Genomic DNA, 18214 nt, shown 5'->3' on the forward strand with positions numbered 1-18214 from the left:
GAATCCATGAATTCACTTTAGCAAAACATAAATTGTAGTATGGAATTTTAATGCTTTGAAAGCATAAATAAACCTTTAGAAGTGCCTTATGTAGTTCTAGTTACTGGGAAGTAGTTTATTGACATAACAGATCAGAATATATGATCTTTAAAAACTTCAAAATGTTTAATATTTGAACATGTCAGCAAATAAAAAAATAGAAAACCACCATCCATTGACACTTGATATTTTCACATCTGGGGAAACTGTCACAGAGATGTAAATTGTTTCCATAAGGTTCCACAGCTCACCAATAGCAGAGCCAGGAACAGAATCAATCCAATATGCAATGTATCAAACACACTTGTTACTTTTATGCTCTCATGAATGTGTTAAATAATAAGATGAAAAAAGATTAAAAATATACATATACACATATATGTATTTAATATGTCTTCTTAATAAAGAACAAATGACAATTGGAGAAACATAAATTCCGTCTTTTAAGTGCTAATGACTTCTTACTTTAGCTTCATAGGGTATTGAGCCTTTATTGAATTTAAGTTTTAAAAATCTGTGATCCTATTAAATTTCTTAACAGATCCCAGACTTGTACCTTTGTCACCTTACCTAACTAGTTCTGTATGCTTCCTCCTATTAATTTTGCTATCACTAAGCTAAGAAAATGTGTTTTTAAGGCACAAGTACTTATAAAACAAACAAAAGAGAGCAGGGTATTGTAATTCTCACTGCCTCCATATTAGTTACTTTTTACTATATATATATATATATATATACACACACACACACACACATATGTATATATGTACATATATGTACAGACATATGTGTACATATATATGTATTTCATATATATTTTATATACGTATATATTTCATATATGTATTTCTGGTCCCAATTTTATTTGTATATATTTTTGAACGGATTTTTTTGTGTGTTATATAGGCAATGAATGACTTGAGAGTAGGTCCAAATCCCTCTCTACTCCAATTTCAACCATGTTGCTACTGTAGTTTTATGGATACCTTGATTTTTTCTTCAGAATATTACACTTTATTGTATGGTGAATTTTTGTGATGTTTTCACTTCAAGTACATTCAAGTTTTCTCTTTCATGGTTGTACGCAGCTTCAGTGGTAGAGATGCAATCATTTTCATAAATTCTACAAATGTTTTCATTTGTTTCCTGCTAATATAATAAGTCTCAGGTATTTCCTGCTTACATCAATAATAAAATCTAAATAAATGCTGGTTTAAAATACCTTTAGAACTGTTTTGCAATTTCAGTCATGAAGGGATTCATAGCTAACACAAAGATGAAGAATGAAGTCATTCTTGCAGAAGGTGTTGAATAGAAAGAATTGACTGTTATTTTAACTTCTTGGAGTTCTTCCCTTATAGCTAAAGGTTACTGGAAAGTTTGTCTTACGGGATATAGAAATCCCCCAAGGTTAATTGTGAAGGACATGTAACTGATGATGTGTGAAGACATGATTCCCACCTTCCTAGTATTCTCTCTTTTCATGAATATAGGTTATTTGTTTTCAGATAGGGTGATGTTCTATCGGAATATGCGAATAGAATGAATTCCAGCAGACTTTTTCTAGGTTGCATAAATATTTTTTTCTTGATTAAGCTCTGGATTTGGAATCACTGTTTATTTTCCTATTTTAAATAGTTTACTGAGGTTGGTCTGATGAGCAAAATTGTTTGTGAATTTATTTGCCAGTGTTGTCCTCGTAAATCAGTGTCTAAAATTTAACATGAAATTCATAAGAGGCAAAATAAAGGAACTAGGGACTAGCCATATTTGTTAGGCAGCTTACATCAATTTTAGTCCTAGAGAAGGAATTAAACAATTGGTTTGGTCATTCAATTTATCAAAAAAAATAGGCCTAGGAATTTCTCTCATCTGATTTTTTGTGCACTGGATTCTATTTTACATAATGGTTATGGCCTTTAGCTTAATTATGTTAGGGTATTTTATATAAAGATAGAACCAAGTATATTTTAATATTATTTATTATTTTGAAATTAAATGTTGTATTTCTATAATCAATAACACATTAATATAACATGCGTTAATATAAATAGGCCAAGCCTGACTTTGCTTATACTATTTAAAAGGGTTTTACTTCACAGAGAAAAATATATTGTTGGAAAAGTAATGTTGAATAGAAGAAAGACTGTGATTTAAGTTTTGGGGGATCTTTTTTATAATGATGCTGAACCTGGAGTCTAGTTAGGGTGCAAGTACTAGGTCTGCAAATAACAAATGTCTATTCACCTGGCCAAGATTTTTTTTTATGTCTAAGTACCTTAGTTCAGAATCTTTACCTGGAAGCAGAGTAGGAGGCTGTTGATGACATGTAAGTAGCTTCTCTTTCCAAGAATATATTCTCCATTACAATACGTTGTCAAGACTTTTTCCTGTGCTATGCTCCACTTTGCATGCCTTTTATGTGTGGATATAATAGAACAATTCAGTCATATTCTAGTCATATTACATAGGAATTAGATGGAATGGTATTACTTTTTTGAGCCATTTTTGAGACCTTTCTATAATCCTTATCACAAGATTCATGAGATTTATTTTATTTTATTTTATTATGGTTTGTCTTGTATGTGTGCCTTTCTTATCTATCTTCCTCTTTTTAAAATCTGGTTTTTACTAGGTTAAGTCTAGCTCTTCCTCTTTTTCATTCCTTCTTTTTTTCTCTCTCTTTAACAACAGTTGCAAGATTAATCTCCCCCACCCCACCCCAATCCTCTCCCAAGGAGTCTATCCTTCCACATCTAGCCCGGGTCCTATCTTCTGAAAATAATTCCTTAATTGTTAGAGCTCACACCAATGCTTCTTCTTGCCACTTCATTTTAAAATCACTTCAGGAGCTATCTAGTTAGCACTTTTTAGGGAACTATGCTCTTCTCTTCATTACCTAACTGGTTCTTAATATAGATTCATGTAACATATTTTGAACCTCTGTGTGATAGGTATTTAGACATACAGGTAGCTTATTTAATAATTAATACTTTTTTTTGAAACTGCATCTTACTTTAGAAGAAGGAGGCTTTTGATATAAGCTAATTTTCTAGATTGTTTTATTTTGATCATTTAAATAAGGGAATGATTTTATGTCATTTAAGTTTTTTTCCAAAATGAAGATTCTCAATAATATGAACTTAATTATAAAATGACCAGAGTTAGCCTGGCAGGTGAATCAGTGACTGAGATTTCATGGGGTCTCCCTGATCACTGTCCATTCTATCCACCACCCCAAGGTAACTGTAGCTAGATCTGCTTGAGAAAGGGGCAATTTAGCTTGGACTAGAGGACCAGGAGAGATCTTCTTAAGGATAGGAGAGAAAGCTTAAATTTGGAAAACTGAGCAGGGTCCAGTTCTATGAGTAGTAGGAGGAACAGCAGTTCTACAAGGAAAGACTAACACATTACAATGGTCAGAAGTGGAAAGGGCCAGTGGATCTGAAACAGAGAATGCACTACACATTGGGGAGAGTTGAGGTCTGAATTAGACAGGTCTTGGTCCAGATTGGCCTTGGGAGTTTGAACTTTATAAAGCAGCATGACCCAGTAGAAATTGATGTGATCAGATTTGTATTTTACACATCATTCTGGATGCTGCACAGAGAAAAGGTTAGAGATCAGAGAGATTCTTTGATGCTTTTGGTTTAGTTAGGACGCTAGTGCAGTCGTCCAAGAAATAATGGTTGTGGCGAGGACTATAGAAGTTTTGAGTGAATGGTCAGAAGTGGCTGGAATCAAGATACATTCAAGAGATAGAAACACTGAAAAATGGCACTTGATTTAATGAGAGAAAGGAAATAAAACCTCCAATTTTGTATCTTGTGAGACTGGATGGATGATAGTCAGATGGGGACGTTAGAGGCTATTTTTTGATTTGTTTCTGAAGGTTGAATAGGCAGATGATTATCCCAAATTTGTTGGCAGAGATAATTGGAATGATTTCACTTATATTCAAAAGCTTTCAATTCATTTGTATGTGAATGTGTGTGTGTGTGTGTGTGTGTGTGTGTGTGTGTGTTTGTTTATTTGTACTTATAGAAACTCTATCCAAAAGCCTTCTTGGAAAGGCAGGCTGCGCTCCTCCAAGGCCTCCTTAATGTTGGAATTTTAATAGAATTCCAGGTTTAGGAACAATATAAAAATATATCTTTCATATTACAGTGCCTTTGCCAAGTCTTATCTAGTGTTTGTTTGATCATATTTTTTATGAATTTTTTCTGTACGAATGCTTCCTAGTCTGAAAAAATAAAATAAAATAAAAAACAAAACCAAAAATAAACCCTTGTTCATGAGTCAAAACTGAGCAGATAGGAAGAGGGTTAAGTATAAAAACATTAGTAGATAGGAAGATGGTAAGGATATTACCAGGCCTAAGCACTATTGCTTTAGGATAAAAATCTATAGCCAGCTAAAAATAGATTCCTTGTGCAATTTTCTGGAAAGCTTGAACTGTTCTTTTATTGAAAGTACAGAAAGGTGATGGAATCAGTGCAAAAAGCTTCTTGATTCAAACATGCTTTGGCTTGAACACTGTTGGTAATAAATTTGTGTGTGATACTTTTGACAAGTACAGTGTAATTTGATTTTCCAGGCACAAGAGGTTTTATTTTATGGGCTTTTGAAGCTTATATGTATTTTACTTACATGCTGGGGTACTGGATTCACTGGTATTTGGTAAGATGGAAGCTGCAAGTGTTTCCAAGATAATCCTGGTATCGCTGTTGTAGAATTCTTATTGGGAATGACAGCACTGCTTACAGTCACCTGCATGTCTCTTCTGAATACTATGAGTGTTATCTCCATTTCTAGATCTTTTGAGAGAAAACTATACATTTCTGTTTTTTTTTAACTTGATACATTTGTGGAAATGACAGAGTTCTGAGATTTTTTTGCTTAACTAACAATAATCCAGTTGTGATCTTGTATTTCTTGCTCTTCCGATTTATAGGAGATGGAACTCCCACTACATTTATAATTCTCAGACACCCCCCCATCAACTGTGGTCTGCTAATGAATATCCTTAGTATAATTATGTTAATGTTAATAATAACAGATACTTATTGAATGTTTCAGATAATGAGTCAGCGCTCTTTTCTTTAAAATACGTGATCTCATTTAATCCTCTGAGCAATCCTGAGAGTTGATTATTATAGATGTTATTATCCTCAGTTTAAGAATATGTCTCATGCTCATTTCACTTTACCACATGATGTTCATTAGGGATGTCAATACTTGCCCTTTTCAAGTAAGAGAAACCAAATTGTTAGAGGAGAAAAGCATCTTAAAAACCAGTTAGTACAATGCTCTTCATTTTGCGAGAGATAACTCAGGTCATTTTATTTGCCTGGATCAGAGAAACTTTTTTTTAAAATTAAATTTATTGGGGTGACATTGGTTAGTAAAATTACATAGGTTTCAAGAGTATTGTTCTATAATACATCATCTATATATCACATTGTGTGTTCACCATCCATAATCAGTTCTCCTTTAGTCACCATATATTTGGCCTCCTTTTACCCACTTACCCTAAATTGTTATCTGAGTCTATGTGTTTTTGCTTGTTTCTTTGTCCCTTTGTTGCTTTCAGTTTTATATCACACATATGAGTGAAATCATATGGTTCTTAACTTTTTCTGCCTGACTTCTTTCGCTTAGCATGATAATCTCAAGATCCATCCATGTTGTTACAAATGGCAGTATTTCATCTTTTCTCATGGCAGAGTAATATTGCGTTGTGTCTAAATACCACATCTTCTTTATCCAATCATCTATCAAAGGACACTTCAGTTGTTGCCATGTCTTGGCTATGGTGGATAATGCTGCAATGAACTTAGGAATACATACATCTTTATGGATAAATGTTTTTAGATTTTTTGCGTAGATACCCAAAAGAGGTGTTGCTGGGTTGTATGAGATTACCATATGAGATAACTTCTTTATATTAGGGATTAGCGAATTTTTCTTTTGAAGGGCCAGATAGGAAATATTTTATGCTTTGTAGGTCATTAATGTCTTTATTGCAATTATTTAACTCTGCTGTTACAGTGCAAAAGCAGTCATAGACAAGATTTTTTAAAAAGGGTGTGGCTGTGTTACAGTGAAACATTATTTACAAAAAACAGGAGGCTGGATTTGACCCATGGGCCATAGTTTCCTGAACTTCGGTTTAATTTTCATTCGTAAATGATCTATTTGCCACAATTAATTAGTACCTTTACCTGCAACATCTGTTAAACATTTCTTTAATAGACCTATACTCTCTGGCTCATCAAGTCTCATGACATAAAGTATTACTCATGTACCAACTGCTATGTTTTTATTTCTGCATCACTCCTCTAAGTTTTGACAGGAATATTTAAGGGCATGAAGTTTAAAATTTTTGAATTCATCTTCTCCCCTCTAGAAACTATCCCTTGCAACAGTCTTTCTTTTTGGTTCAGTTTTGACCCCATCATAGCCACCGTGACAGATTTTGCTAATTGCAAATCTATCAAGCTGCTTTCCTTAAAACCTTACAGAGAAAAAAAAAAACAAAAAAAAACCTTACAGAGGCTCCTCATCCCCTGCTGGACAAAGCTTAGTCAGATCATAAAGCCTTGGTCTTGATCTTGCTAAATGTTATCATCCTTACTCTGGTATTCTCACTGAGCAATTTGCCCTCTGGTAATACTGAATTACTGTAGTTCCTTCCATGCATGCACCATGTTACCTGACATATCTGTATTTCCTCTGGTGGGTTTTTCTATCTGAAATACCATGTTTCTCGTGTGTTTGCTTCCCTCGTATTATCCTTAAAATTTGAGTGACAATATTTCTTCTTGGAATCTTTCCTTCACATCCCCATGCTCAGAGTCTTTCCCCCTTTACCCGCACAACATGGGTAGGCTTTCAGAAATATGTATTGACTTGAACTTGCCTTGCCATTCGAGGACATGATGTCTCCTATTCCACCTTGTTTCATTGCAGCCCCCTAGAAAGAAATGCTCTGTGGTGACTTGCAGAAGTGAAGGAAACTAGGTCTGAGGAAATAAGTAGAAATTTCATTTCAAGTAATAGCTATAAAGGAGAACAATACTGCTAGTTCTACCAGACGTTTTGGGCTTTTTCTTTTCTTTTTTTTTTTTTTTTACTGTCTTCATTTAGTCTCTCTTCCTTACTTTTTGGTATAGTTCAATTTTTTTTTCCATTTTGCCTTTTAGAAAAAAAAAATTTGTTTCATACAACAGCTATAATCATCTAATGTACAGATGTCTGTTTTCAGTTCTTGCGAATCATATCTTCATGCTTCATGTTAGGAAGTGTAACTTATTGTGTCCATAAATGACTACTTATGTCTTTTTTTAAATTACTTTCTGTATTTACTCTGAAGACAGCATAAACTTTGAAGTGTTTCTCATTTAAAAGTGGGCCTTTATTTCTCTCTCTCCTATAAATTGAATTTAAGGGGTGATTGTCAAACATTTTTGGAGGAGACATTCCTTTATATTTTTTCAAAATAAATTCTAAATGGATCACTACCATATTAAGCAAGTAAATTTTTGCAGTGATGAGCATTCATTTTATCTTTTAGTTCATGTGTATAACATATATTTATATATTTAATAAGAAATATTAGGTTATTTTGATGAAGAGAAAAGTTTGAAATCAAAGATTATGGAAGATAGTTGAGATTTCTTTTCCTAGTCTGTTTCTGCATTTTATATGGATTGTGCAATAAACTGATGGACCTATTAAATACTTATAATATTAACAATTGAGGAAGGGTTTTCTCCTTGCATCCTATCCTCTGAAGTTAAATGGATCTAGAAGCCTGAAAATGGCCTTGTCATAAATATAATATTAAACAAAGGTTATTTTCAGACTTACGTGCTATGATTGTAATATATCAACGGAATGTGCTACTGTATTTTCCCGAAAATAAGACCAAGTCTTATATTAGTTTTTGCTCCGAAAGACGCATTAGGGCGTATTTTCAGGGGCTGTCTTATTTTTTCATGTACAACAATCTGTCATGTCATCTTCTTTTGGAAAATCATCATAACTTACTAAATGCGTCCATCTGGCTGACGATCTTAACTGGGGCTTATTTTCGGGGTAGGTCTTATTTTTGGGGAAACACGGTATTTCACTCATTCATCTGTGTTACTCCATTTAATCTCACACCATGATGAAAGCATATGCCAAGCAGATGTTTCTTAGCCCTGCTGGTCATTCAGTTGAGCTCGACACATATGAAATGAAAGTGTTACCTCATTGTACCATTCTTTGTGGGCAGACATGCTGAGGCCTGAGTTAAAAAAAAAAAAATACAGTGCATTTTTCATCTTAGGCACTGTAGTTTTCATCTCTACCAGTTTGACTTGGGTCCTTTTTTATGTCTTCTATTTCTCTACTTAACTTTGGAATATGTGGGCTACAGTTATAATACCCCTTTTAATCTTTGTCGGCTAATTTGAACACCTTTGTCAATTTTAAGTGATGTATTTATCTCCCACAACTGAGGCAAGGACCTTCTTAGTCCTCTACCTAATGCCCTATAAGTTATGTTTTCTGATCTAAGTGATGGCTGTTATCACTATTTCTGACCCTAGGTGTGTGTCAGGCACTGTTCCTTCTGATCATTTTGGGTGGCTGAAACCTGAGCATCCACTACCCTTCCCCATGTGCCAAGGCAGTAAATTGGGGCAGATACAGGGCTCACATCATTTATTTGTCTTCTCTCAGAGATGCCCTTAGTTGCTTAGTGTATCATGCCTTAAAACTCTCTGTTTCACATAGTTTTCACACTTTTTTACCTGTTTCTGGTAAAAAGCTAAATTTAGTCCCTTTTACTCCCACTTGGGCAGCGACAAGCTGGGCCCTTCTCAATTTGGGAGTTTTATTCTCACACATTCATATCCACCCACGTTTTCAGGTATATATATTTTTAAATGTAAATAAGAAATAAACTCAGTCTGTTTTAGCTCAGACTCTAGATAATTTTGCTTATTCCATTTCTAATTTTTTACAATGGGACTTGAAGTCATAACAGAACATTTAGGCAGGAATTAAAATTCCTTTTGTAATACAGACACATAAATTAATGACCCCTCCAAAAAAAAAACGAATGGGATGTATGACCATCAATGATGTTATATACACTTCTTTTGTGCTAGATAATTACGCTTCTTAGCAGTTCCTGCAATGATGAAATGTTTGATTTCTATATTCTTGTGTATCGTAGCTGCTAGCTACCTGTTGCTCTCAGCACTTGAAGTATAGCTACTACTTTATATTTAATTTTAAAAACTTTGAATTTCAATATAAATAGCCCTATATGGCTAGTGGATACTCTAGTAGTGCAAATCTAGACTGTTTTATTTGGCCACCTTTTATATTGGCTTCGTTCTATTACATAATGTAGAATGTTCGTTCTATTACATAACTTTTTATGGCAATAAAAACTTCAACTAGTATTATATTTTAATTAAAAAATAACCCAACAAAACAAATACCAGTGATTTTCCAATTTGTTATTAGAAGCACTGTAATTGGAATTTCTGTGTGTTGTGTTTTTTCTAAGACTAATGTTTAGTGGTTGGCTTCAATAGATAGTGTCTATTTGTGAACTCCAAAAATATTATTTATTTTTAAAAAATACCACGTAATACTTATCTAAATGACCTGTGGAGAACCACAGTAGTAATTATTGACTGTTGCTTAAGCAGTAATAAATTTGATCATGTAAAATGAAATTTTTAATAAGTCACTAACGTGTATAAAGATTATGTACTAAACTCAGTGAAAAATCACATACCTCCTTTTTGTAACTTCTTAACTTCCGTAATTTATATTCTCTGACAAATTTTCTCAGAAAAAAATATAGAGTTATATGTTTTAAATAATGCTAGCAAAACAAATCAATGCTTCATATTAATCATTGGATTGCTTTTAACTTTCGATTCTAAAATTTTTTACAGAGGCTACAGATGCTAATTTGTATAGATACATGTAATACTTCAGCTAATTGTGCTATAATACAACAGTGGCGAAGTTTAGTTCTTATAGGAGAAATCACTTTGTGAAGTAATATGAAAAAAATGTTCATTTTTATGTTTTTTTACGTTTTAAGAAAATGTTAGGTTTTTGTATTGACTATTTAAAATGTGAAGTTCTGGTTTCATTACTTCTTTAATCTTTTAAATAAGGATCTGAAAAAAAATGTACACAAATATCACATTTATAGTGATATTATAGAACTCATTTTTTTAAATTCTTTGAATCAATAGAAACATTTAAATCTTTAAATCTTTTTAATTCTTTGAATCAATAGAAACATCTAAAACATTTAAAACTTTATATGGTTTATATTTTAATGCAAAATGCATTTATTTCCTATCTTTTGTTACATGCCATTATTTTTCAACCCACTAGTTTTGCTGATATTTTATTCTTTTAAGATTTACAAATGAGTTGTTAAGCATTTGCTCTGAGTTTCCATGATAGCTTATAACTTAATTAGTTTCTATTCATTAGAAGTATGATTTGAATTTCATAGTGGCATTGATTTAAATTTGTTCTAAAATGAAGTGATTCAATATTAAAAGCTTGTTCTTTTTTCTCTTTAAAAGGACAATTAATTAAATTAAAGCAATTTTCATTAATAGAATCCATATAATTCATAAATAGTTGAAGTTAGATGAAAGTTTTTCTCATTTTTTATAATCCTTAAGATGAACTGTTACTTTGATCTGCTTAGTATTAGCCAGTTTCATGTTATTAGATTTCCCTCATATTTCTTTTGAAAAGTGCTTTTTTGATGATGTTCGGCCTAATTCACACAATTTACTTTTCTGTACACATATGTAGATAATTTTGCAGTATGCATTGTGTGGGTTCAGAGAACCTCTATTCTATCTACCAATTCTTTTTAACTCAATTAGTTGATAATTACCATAACTTTCATTTTGACTGCCCTTCCTTCCACTTTGGTGGGCGTTAAGTATTGCATATGTGGATATATACTTATGCTTCACAAATTGACTCTCTTCTTAGTCAAATAAACAACAAGTCTATTTCTCCTCCTATCATGAATCCTGACTCATGGCCTTCCTGTGAACATGGGCTCTGGAATGAAACAGAAGAGTTAGATGTGGGGTTATGGATCATTCGTGATGTTTTAAAGAATATAGTGTGTGATATTAATTATTGTCCTTTATTTAATGTACCTGTCCTCAGAAAGAAGTGAAAAATCACATTTTAAAATATTAAAAAGAATCAATTGGAATTCATCTGGGACCAGGGATATATTAAATGTTTACTAGACAAATCGAAAGCATGTGTACAACTGAATGTAGACGACATGAGGCACAGAGAAATTTTTCCAAACTCTGGGTGCCAGAAACTTGGCCCACCCACAAAGCCATGAAGCTACCCATATGTTAAATGTTTAAGCAGTTTACCAGTTTATAGGAGTGAATTTGCTACCTTTAAAAATATATAGATATTCTTTTTGGGGGGGCTAGAAAGAGATCAGTATCTTTTTTGAATGTATGAATGAAAAAGAACAATTAGAAATGGTATCCTAAGTGGGAAATGTTTTTACTGTAATTTACATGTAGCAAATTAGTGAACAGTGCAAAAAAAGACATCAAAGAATATCTACTTGTTAGCTATAAGCAAATCTGCAGAACTCAACCTAGATGAAATGTTTAGCTACTTTTCAATGGATGCAAGCCTGTCCAGGCTGTAAGTTTGTTTTATTAAGGCAAAAACATTTACATTTCTCTTGAGTTATCATGATCATTTTGCAACCCTCTGCTGTGGTTGTATAAACCTGCCCTGTTTTTAAAATTAAAATTGATTGCATTATTATACTCACTGAAGATTTTCCTGGAACTCCTAAGTAGTTGGTATGTTTTAGAGGTTCAAAATTAGTAGCACAATATAAAGTATATGCTTAAGTTTCATGGTTTTGATATAAGGAATTACACATCTGCTGGAGATTATTTTCTGTTTTCCGTATGTCATCAGGCCTCCCCATCCGGGTGAAAGAGCATTTTGAGATGCATCCTACTTCTTCATGTTTGAATTTTGTCAACCCGATTATACATTGCGTAAGGTTAATATCCATGTCTGCTTCTTTAAAATTTAATTATATTGACTAGCACAATGTTTAGCACATACTAAGTATTCAAGCAAAGGACCTGTATTAATCGCCTGTGTTCTATTACTACATGTCTTCAGGTTTCCTTATAATTGAAGTATTAGGTTTGGTGGGCTAACAGAGGCAGTTTGTAGATCTATAAATAGCTTGCCTAGAACTCACCTTTATGCACCATTTCCTTAACTCATGGAGTCTGTGGTAAACAGCATTGACCTGCTGATTTTTCATTTTTTTAAGGGCCGTTACGTTTTTCTTTCCAAGGAGCTAGTGTATGTTGTATCTTTTTGATCTATAGCTGGAATGAAAGTCTTCCACTCATGACTTGATGAGAACTTTTAAAAATTGTTGTACCACGTACCATGTACTTCAGTGCAACCTAGATGCTTTTGCTATGGCATATGTCTCTGTCACAAAAAATTAGCTTCCATGTGATTGGTGAATAAGAGATTTGGGTCCATGTAATGTGGAAGTGGCCTCAGCTTGTAGGCAACTTTGCCTGGATAAGAACAACCAAAATAACAGGAATAGAATTAGAAACTTGGAAAGAAACTTACCAATCTTCAACTTAGCTGCTGCACTGAATCAGAAGTCTTTATGACATTCTGTTTTCTTAAATCTTTATTTGATTCATATATTAGTTTCTAAGAGAAATGCAGTAAAACAGCCCTCTATGTGTACGGACTTGGAAATTGTGTTCATACAATTCATTTTTTTTCGCTTTGTGCATTCAAACCTATGTTCTTGGTAATAAGGTTATGATTATGATAAGTTTTGATTTTTATTACATACTATTTCTCTTTATCTGTTTTAATGGTTTTTGTCTTAAACCCTACTGTGTTGTATTATATCGCTACAACCTTTATTTTTGGTGGTATTTGCATGGAATGCCTTTTTCATCTTTTTATTTTGTACTTTTCAGCATAGTTTTCTTTAGATATTTATCTGATAACTAGCATATTGTTAGTTGTTTTCAATCTGTTAAATCTGTTACCTATGAAAGAGTTCAATGTATTGCATTTATTTTTATTAGTTTTGGATTTGGAATTCCTTCTACAAACTTATTTTGTTGTTGCCGTTGGCCAATTGTTTTGTTTGCTACTTTCCTGTTATGCTTTGTTGCGTTGATATACATAATCCTTTTCTCCCTTTGAAAATTCAGAAACTATAAAGTATAGTTGTATATAGTTTTAACTTAATACCATTACTTTTAAAATATGCATAATTAGCTATAAGTTAGACATGCGTAAAGTTTCTAATTTCTGTCCTTCTCCAAAACAAAACACAGACACAGCACACTTTAATTATCCATTGAGCATTCTCATTCCAACATGAGTTATTCTTGTCTAGAGTTTTAGTTCTACCATTTTTAGGCTCCCAAAGTTATTATTTGCTTCTATAATTAATAGTGAATGTAATTAACTTACATTTAAAAATGCAGTTTCATGCTCGCTATTAGAACACTTTCACGGAAATTATCAGACCTGCTCCCAGCTCTGATCTCCCATAGAGTTTCACTAGCTCTTGGCAGGTTGATCTTCTTGCTGGGCCAACCTCAGGGGCAGCTTTGTGGTACAGAACTCCATTCCGTTTTATAATATTCATCATTCCTACTCCATTTAACGTGTTACCAGTATGTTCACTCTTCCATTTCTGTGCATTTTAAATCTTTGTGAAGGCTGTAATTACAAACTAGTCTTATGTTTTTTGCTCCTTGTGCTATTTTTCCCCCACAAATGCTCTCCCCCATGCCCCTTATTTTAGTATGAGAATTTTCAGAACTCAAAATTTGTGAGGAAAACTTAAGTTGTATCAAACAAGAAATGTCTGTCAAGTTACTTACCTCGGCTGGCAATAAAGTAGCCCAGGTTGTGCACTGCAAAACTCCAGGGCATTACATCCACATGAGGTATATAGGACAAGGTGTCCCCCGGCATTTCATGGCATCTAAACAGTACAGGTAATTACATGGTTAGAAGAGTTAGTTGCCAAACAGTGTATGGGGCCATCTAGCGATCTGGCAATAGGGGCTCAGGAGAATTTTACCCTCAGCCAGTCCCCTGGTTCTAGGTCCATACCATGATTGAAGTTTCCAAAATTGCCTTCAGTTTGGGGAAATAACCTGCTTTTGTTTGCAAGACCACTACCAACAATTTTAGGTTCAGCTAGATATTTCAAAATTGTAAGATTCGAAGAGGCTTTGTGGCACTAGTTTGTCCAACTTTGTAAAAGACTATGGGACACAAAAAAAGTCAGGGCAGAGATGACCATGTCATTTCAGCTTTAGCTCTTAAGTTCATCAATGCACATTAGTATAGGAGCTTCCTCCTCGACACACACACACCTCTTCTCCCACCTTGTCTTCTCACGGATGAGGGGAGGAGGCCACAGAAGGTGATGTGTAAGCCATCCTTTTAGAAGCCTTAAGGTACAAATAAGAATGGACATCTTTTGCAACTGCTGATAGGCATTAGCTTCCAGGTCCCAGCTAGGGGGACACCTGGCTGCAAGTTACTAAATTGTATTGAAGCAAGATCTAGTATTTATAGTTCATTCACAATTCTTTTAGCCTGGCTGTGGGTTACCAGTCAGGAGTTACTTTTACCATAAGCAATGCTACCTGGTAAAAAAGCTGAAATTTCACCATTATAAGTTTTCAGGGAAACATCTAGGAGAAGGCAAGCCTAAGGTTATAGGTCACATCATCTTTTCATGGGGTATCTTTTCATGAGGTAGTTAGCAGATAGAAAAACCTGAAATGTTTTCTTCTGCTGTTCATCTCCCATTTATTATTATTATTATTTTTTGCTTTTCTTCTTTGTCTATTGTTTTGGTTTCTTTATGGATTGAACATTTTTAGAGAAAAAAGTCTTTATTGTCACCCTGAATTTCAGGAAGAAGCAGCTATATGTGTTTGTCTTCAATTAACTATATTTAATATAAAGTTCCAAGGAATAATTATTGAATATTACTAACTTAATACATATACATACATATTACATATCATCTCATAATTCTCTTTAAAAATAGATGCTAATAAGTACTTTTCCCTGGAAGAGCAAAATGTAATGTGATGGGTTGGAAGAAAAACAAATCTCCTTTGTGTTACAGAAAAAACATAAGATATTTTGTTGTGTATTTTCTATGGAGCACATTTCCATATAAATGAGCAGAGAGGAAGGGAAGAGATTAGTATAAAAGTTTTAGGGTAGAGTATATTTTTTAATGCTCCTAGTTAATAAATATGCATAATTGAACAAATTATAATTCTTGAAAGTTTTTAAAATTTGGTATTGTGAAAGAATAAATATATTTCAGAGTATTCATTTTATGTGTACATTTGCATTTTAAATTGTTTGTTTTGAGGGTATATGTCTTTTATATTCCATAAAAGATGAACAACACTGAAACCTTCAATAATTTTGAAGAAATGAATAAAGATCACCTGCGCTCCACAAAATTTAAATGAAAAATAATATTTAAAAAATAGTCAATTTAATTATTTTAAGAAAAACACTATTTACACTGCTAAAAAACACTACATAAAATTGTTCTAGATTTACTTTAAGAAATAAATTATTTGTTAGAATTACAATTGTTAATTACTTTGAAAAGAGTTCTTGTAGACAGATTTATGTACATAAATTAGATGAACACTCCCTTGAATTTTACTGATAGTGTTAATTTCCTAACATATTTATTTATTTATTTATTATTTATATGTAAATAAATAAATATATTTATTTATTTGTAGCCTAGTCTCAAATTACAAATTCTGAACTAAGTTGAATGCATTGATCAAATGATAGTAGTATTTTTTATACATGTGACTGTCACAAGTTCAAATAGAACTTTATATTGTCAATGACTGTTTACTTCATCTGTATTTATAAAGGATGATTTATTGATCTTATTAAATACTTATGGCTTAGAATGCTTAACCAAAAGTTAATGCAAATTGATAAAAATATAATTGTGTGTGTTTTGAGCTTCTTTAATGTTATGTTTTTTAAAGGAAACTGAAGGGAATGGCATTCTAATTGTTGCCTTTTACGTTAATTTTCAGGTGCATTTTCTTGATTGTAAATCTGTACCTTTTGGTCAGAAAATGGAAAACCTAATGCAGATTAGGGAATTTGCAAAGGAAGTGAAAAAAAGAAATATTTTATTATGTGGCCTTCTCATATATTATCCACAGGTAGGTAAAATGTTGGTCTCTTCAGATTATATATTCTGTAGAGTATAATTTTAATGATGGGAACCTGATTTTGTTAAAAGTTAACAGATATCTATTAATAAGAATAAATTTGGCTGGAAAATTACTCATTTATTTATATTCTGTAGTAGGTACAACTTCTCAAATCTGGAGTAAAAATAAAAATCAAAACAGGTGTTATGATTAGGGGGAAAAAGGATGATAATTGGCAAATGTCTCATGTTAGATAGTCCACATAGAATTGCCAGATAGGCAAATAAAAATACAGAATGCCAGTTAAATTTGAATTTCAGATAATAAATAATTTTAAGTGTGTCCCAAATTTGGTATTTGAAAATTGAAATCCAAATTTAACTGGATTTTTGGAATTAACTGGCAACTCTAAGATCACAACTCAGCCATTTATATAATTTGACATCACTTATTTCTTTTTATGTTATGCTAAAGATGTTGATGATCAAGTTTTTAATCACTTGAAAGCAATGTTTGGCATTCAGATTATAAGAGGGCATAGTATTTAACTAGAGAAAAACTCTGATTGTCACTGTCTTTTAATCGCAGCAAGTTAAGCTGAAGGCAAAATGGATTAGCATTATAGACTGTGCAAAATAGTGTTATATAAATCAAACTGTTGGACAATCTGTTAGAGACGGTGGATTTGCCCTTTGTGCATAGATACCTTTTGTGGAATGTGCAGAATGCTTTATAGTTTCATAGAGGTACCACATAAGAGTCAAGAAAGTGAAATAATCAACTGCTTTTTCAATGGTCTGGAAAAAATGTTATTTGGTACTGACTGTCCAGGAAATAACAGGTATTTAAAGTTATATGGTTGATGAATAACAGCTATTGTTGATGAAATATTTAAGGTACCTTTTTAGCCTGAAGGTGACAACATTTCTTTTGAAACAAATGGATCTTAATTAAATATAAGGATCATCTTTTAACCAGTCCCTTGGTTTTCTTTAATGTTGAGGTTGTTTCCTCTGCTTCCAAAATATGAAAGCATGGTTAGTCATCAAGAACAAGACAAAGTTTAGTTTACTTGGGGTTGTAAAATGTTAGTGCTGTAGGGGATATTGGAGTCAGGCAAGCAAAGCCTACAAAGATAACAAACTGACCAAAGGACAAATAACTGTCAGAGTAAGAATGAAGAACTGAGATCTGAATCTTCTTTCAGGAATATTTCCTCTTCATTAGATTCTCTTTGGTTGTTCTCTAGATTATTATGGTGGGAAAAATAAGTGAGTTCTTTCTCTTGTGCCATGTGAGGAGTCATAGGCACACACTAATACTACATGATGCAGACATAAAATTGAGTTCATTGCGGAAAATCTCAAAAGCTGACCGATGGTAACGCACACACAATCCCTGGAATTCTCTTTGTCCTGTGATTTAGGCTAAGCAAAAAAAGGCCTGTATGCACTACAGCTGACATTCTGGTGTAGAGTATCATTGCCAGATGAAATATAGCATACCCAGTTAAATTTCAATTTCAGAAAAATATCAATTTTTAGTATAAGTATTCCCAAATATTATATGGAACATACTTGCATTAAAAAATATCTTGTTATTCTGAAATTCAGATAGAATGGGACATCTTCTGTTTTTCTTTGCTAAACCTAGTAACTCTTGTAGAGTTTATATTTACAATAAAATTGCTGATTTTCCGACCCCTGGCACGCTCTACACATTTATGGGATGGGTACAGTGAGTATCTACGTGATTCTGCACCTGTGCGGTCCACCTGTTTGGAAAAGTGGCCTTGTGGGAAAGAAGGAGCCTACTGCTTGGCATCTGACTTTTGTTGT

The 18214-nt window shown here is 33.0% G+C and overlaps 1 protein-coding gene across 3 annotated transcripts in view; it reads left to right on the forward strand.

Annotated features, from left to right (window-relative positions):
* The window catches only part of CRPPA (CDP-L-ribitol pyrophosphorylase A), a 222164-nt gene that overhangs the window by 109354 nt on the left and 94596 nt on the right, over positions 1-18214 (forward strand). For 2 of the 3 annotated variants that reach the window (XM_081079468.1, XM_081079469.1), the window contains exon 9: positions 16254-16385. The exons of the other annotated variant lie outside the window; for it this stretch is intronic. In XM_081079468.1, coding sequence (XP_080935594.1) covers positions 16254-16385 — 132 coding nt within the window. The remainder of the gene's footprint in view (positions 1-16253; positions 16386-18214) is intronic. 3 annotated transcript variants of the gene reach the window in all.

This window comes from Rhinolophus hipposideros (genome assembly GCF_964194185.1).
Source record: "Rhinolophus hipposideros genome assembly, chromosome: 18".
NCBI classification, from domain to species: Eukaryota; Metazoa; Chordata; class Mammalia; order Chiroptera; family Rhinolophidae; genus Rhinolophus; species Rhinolophus hipposideros.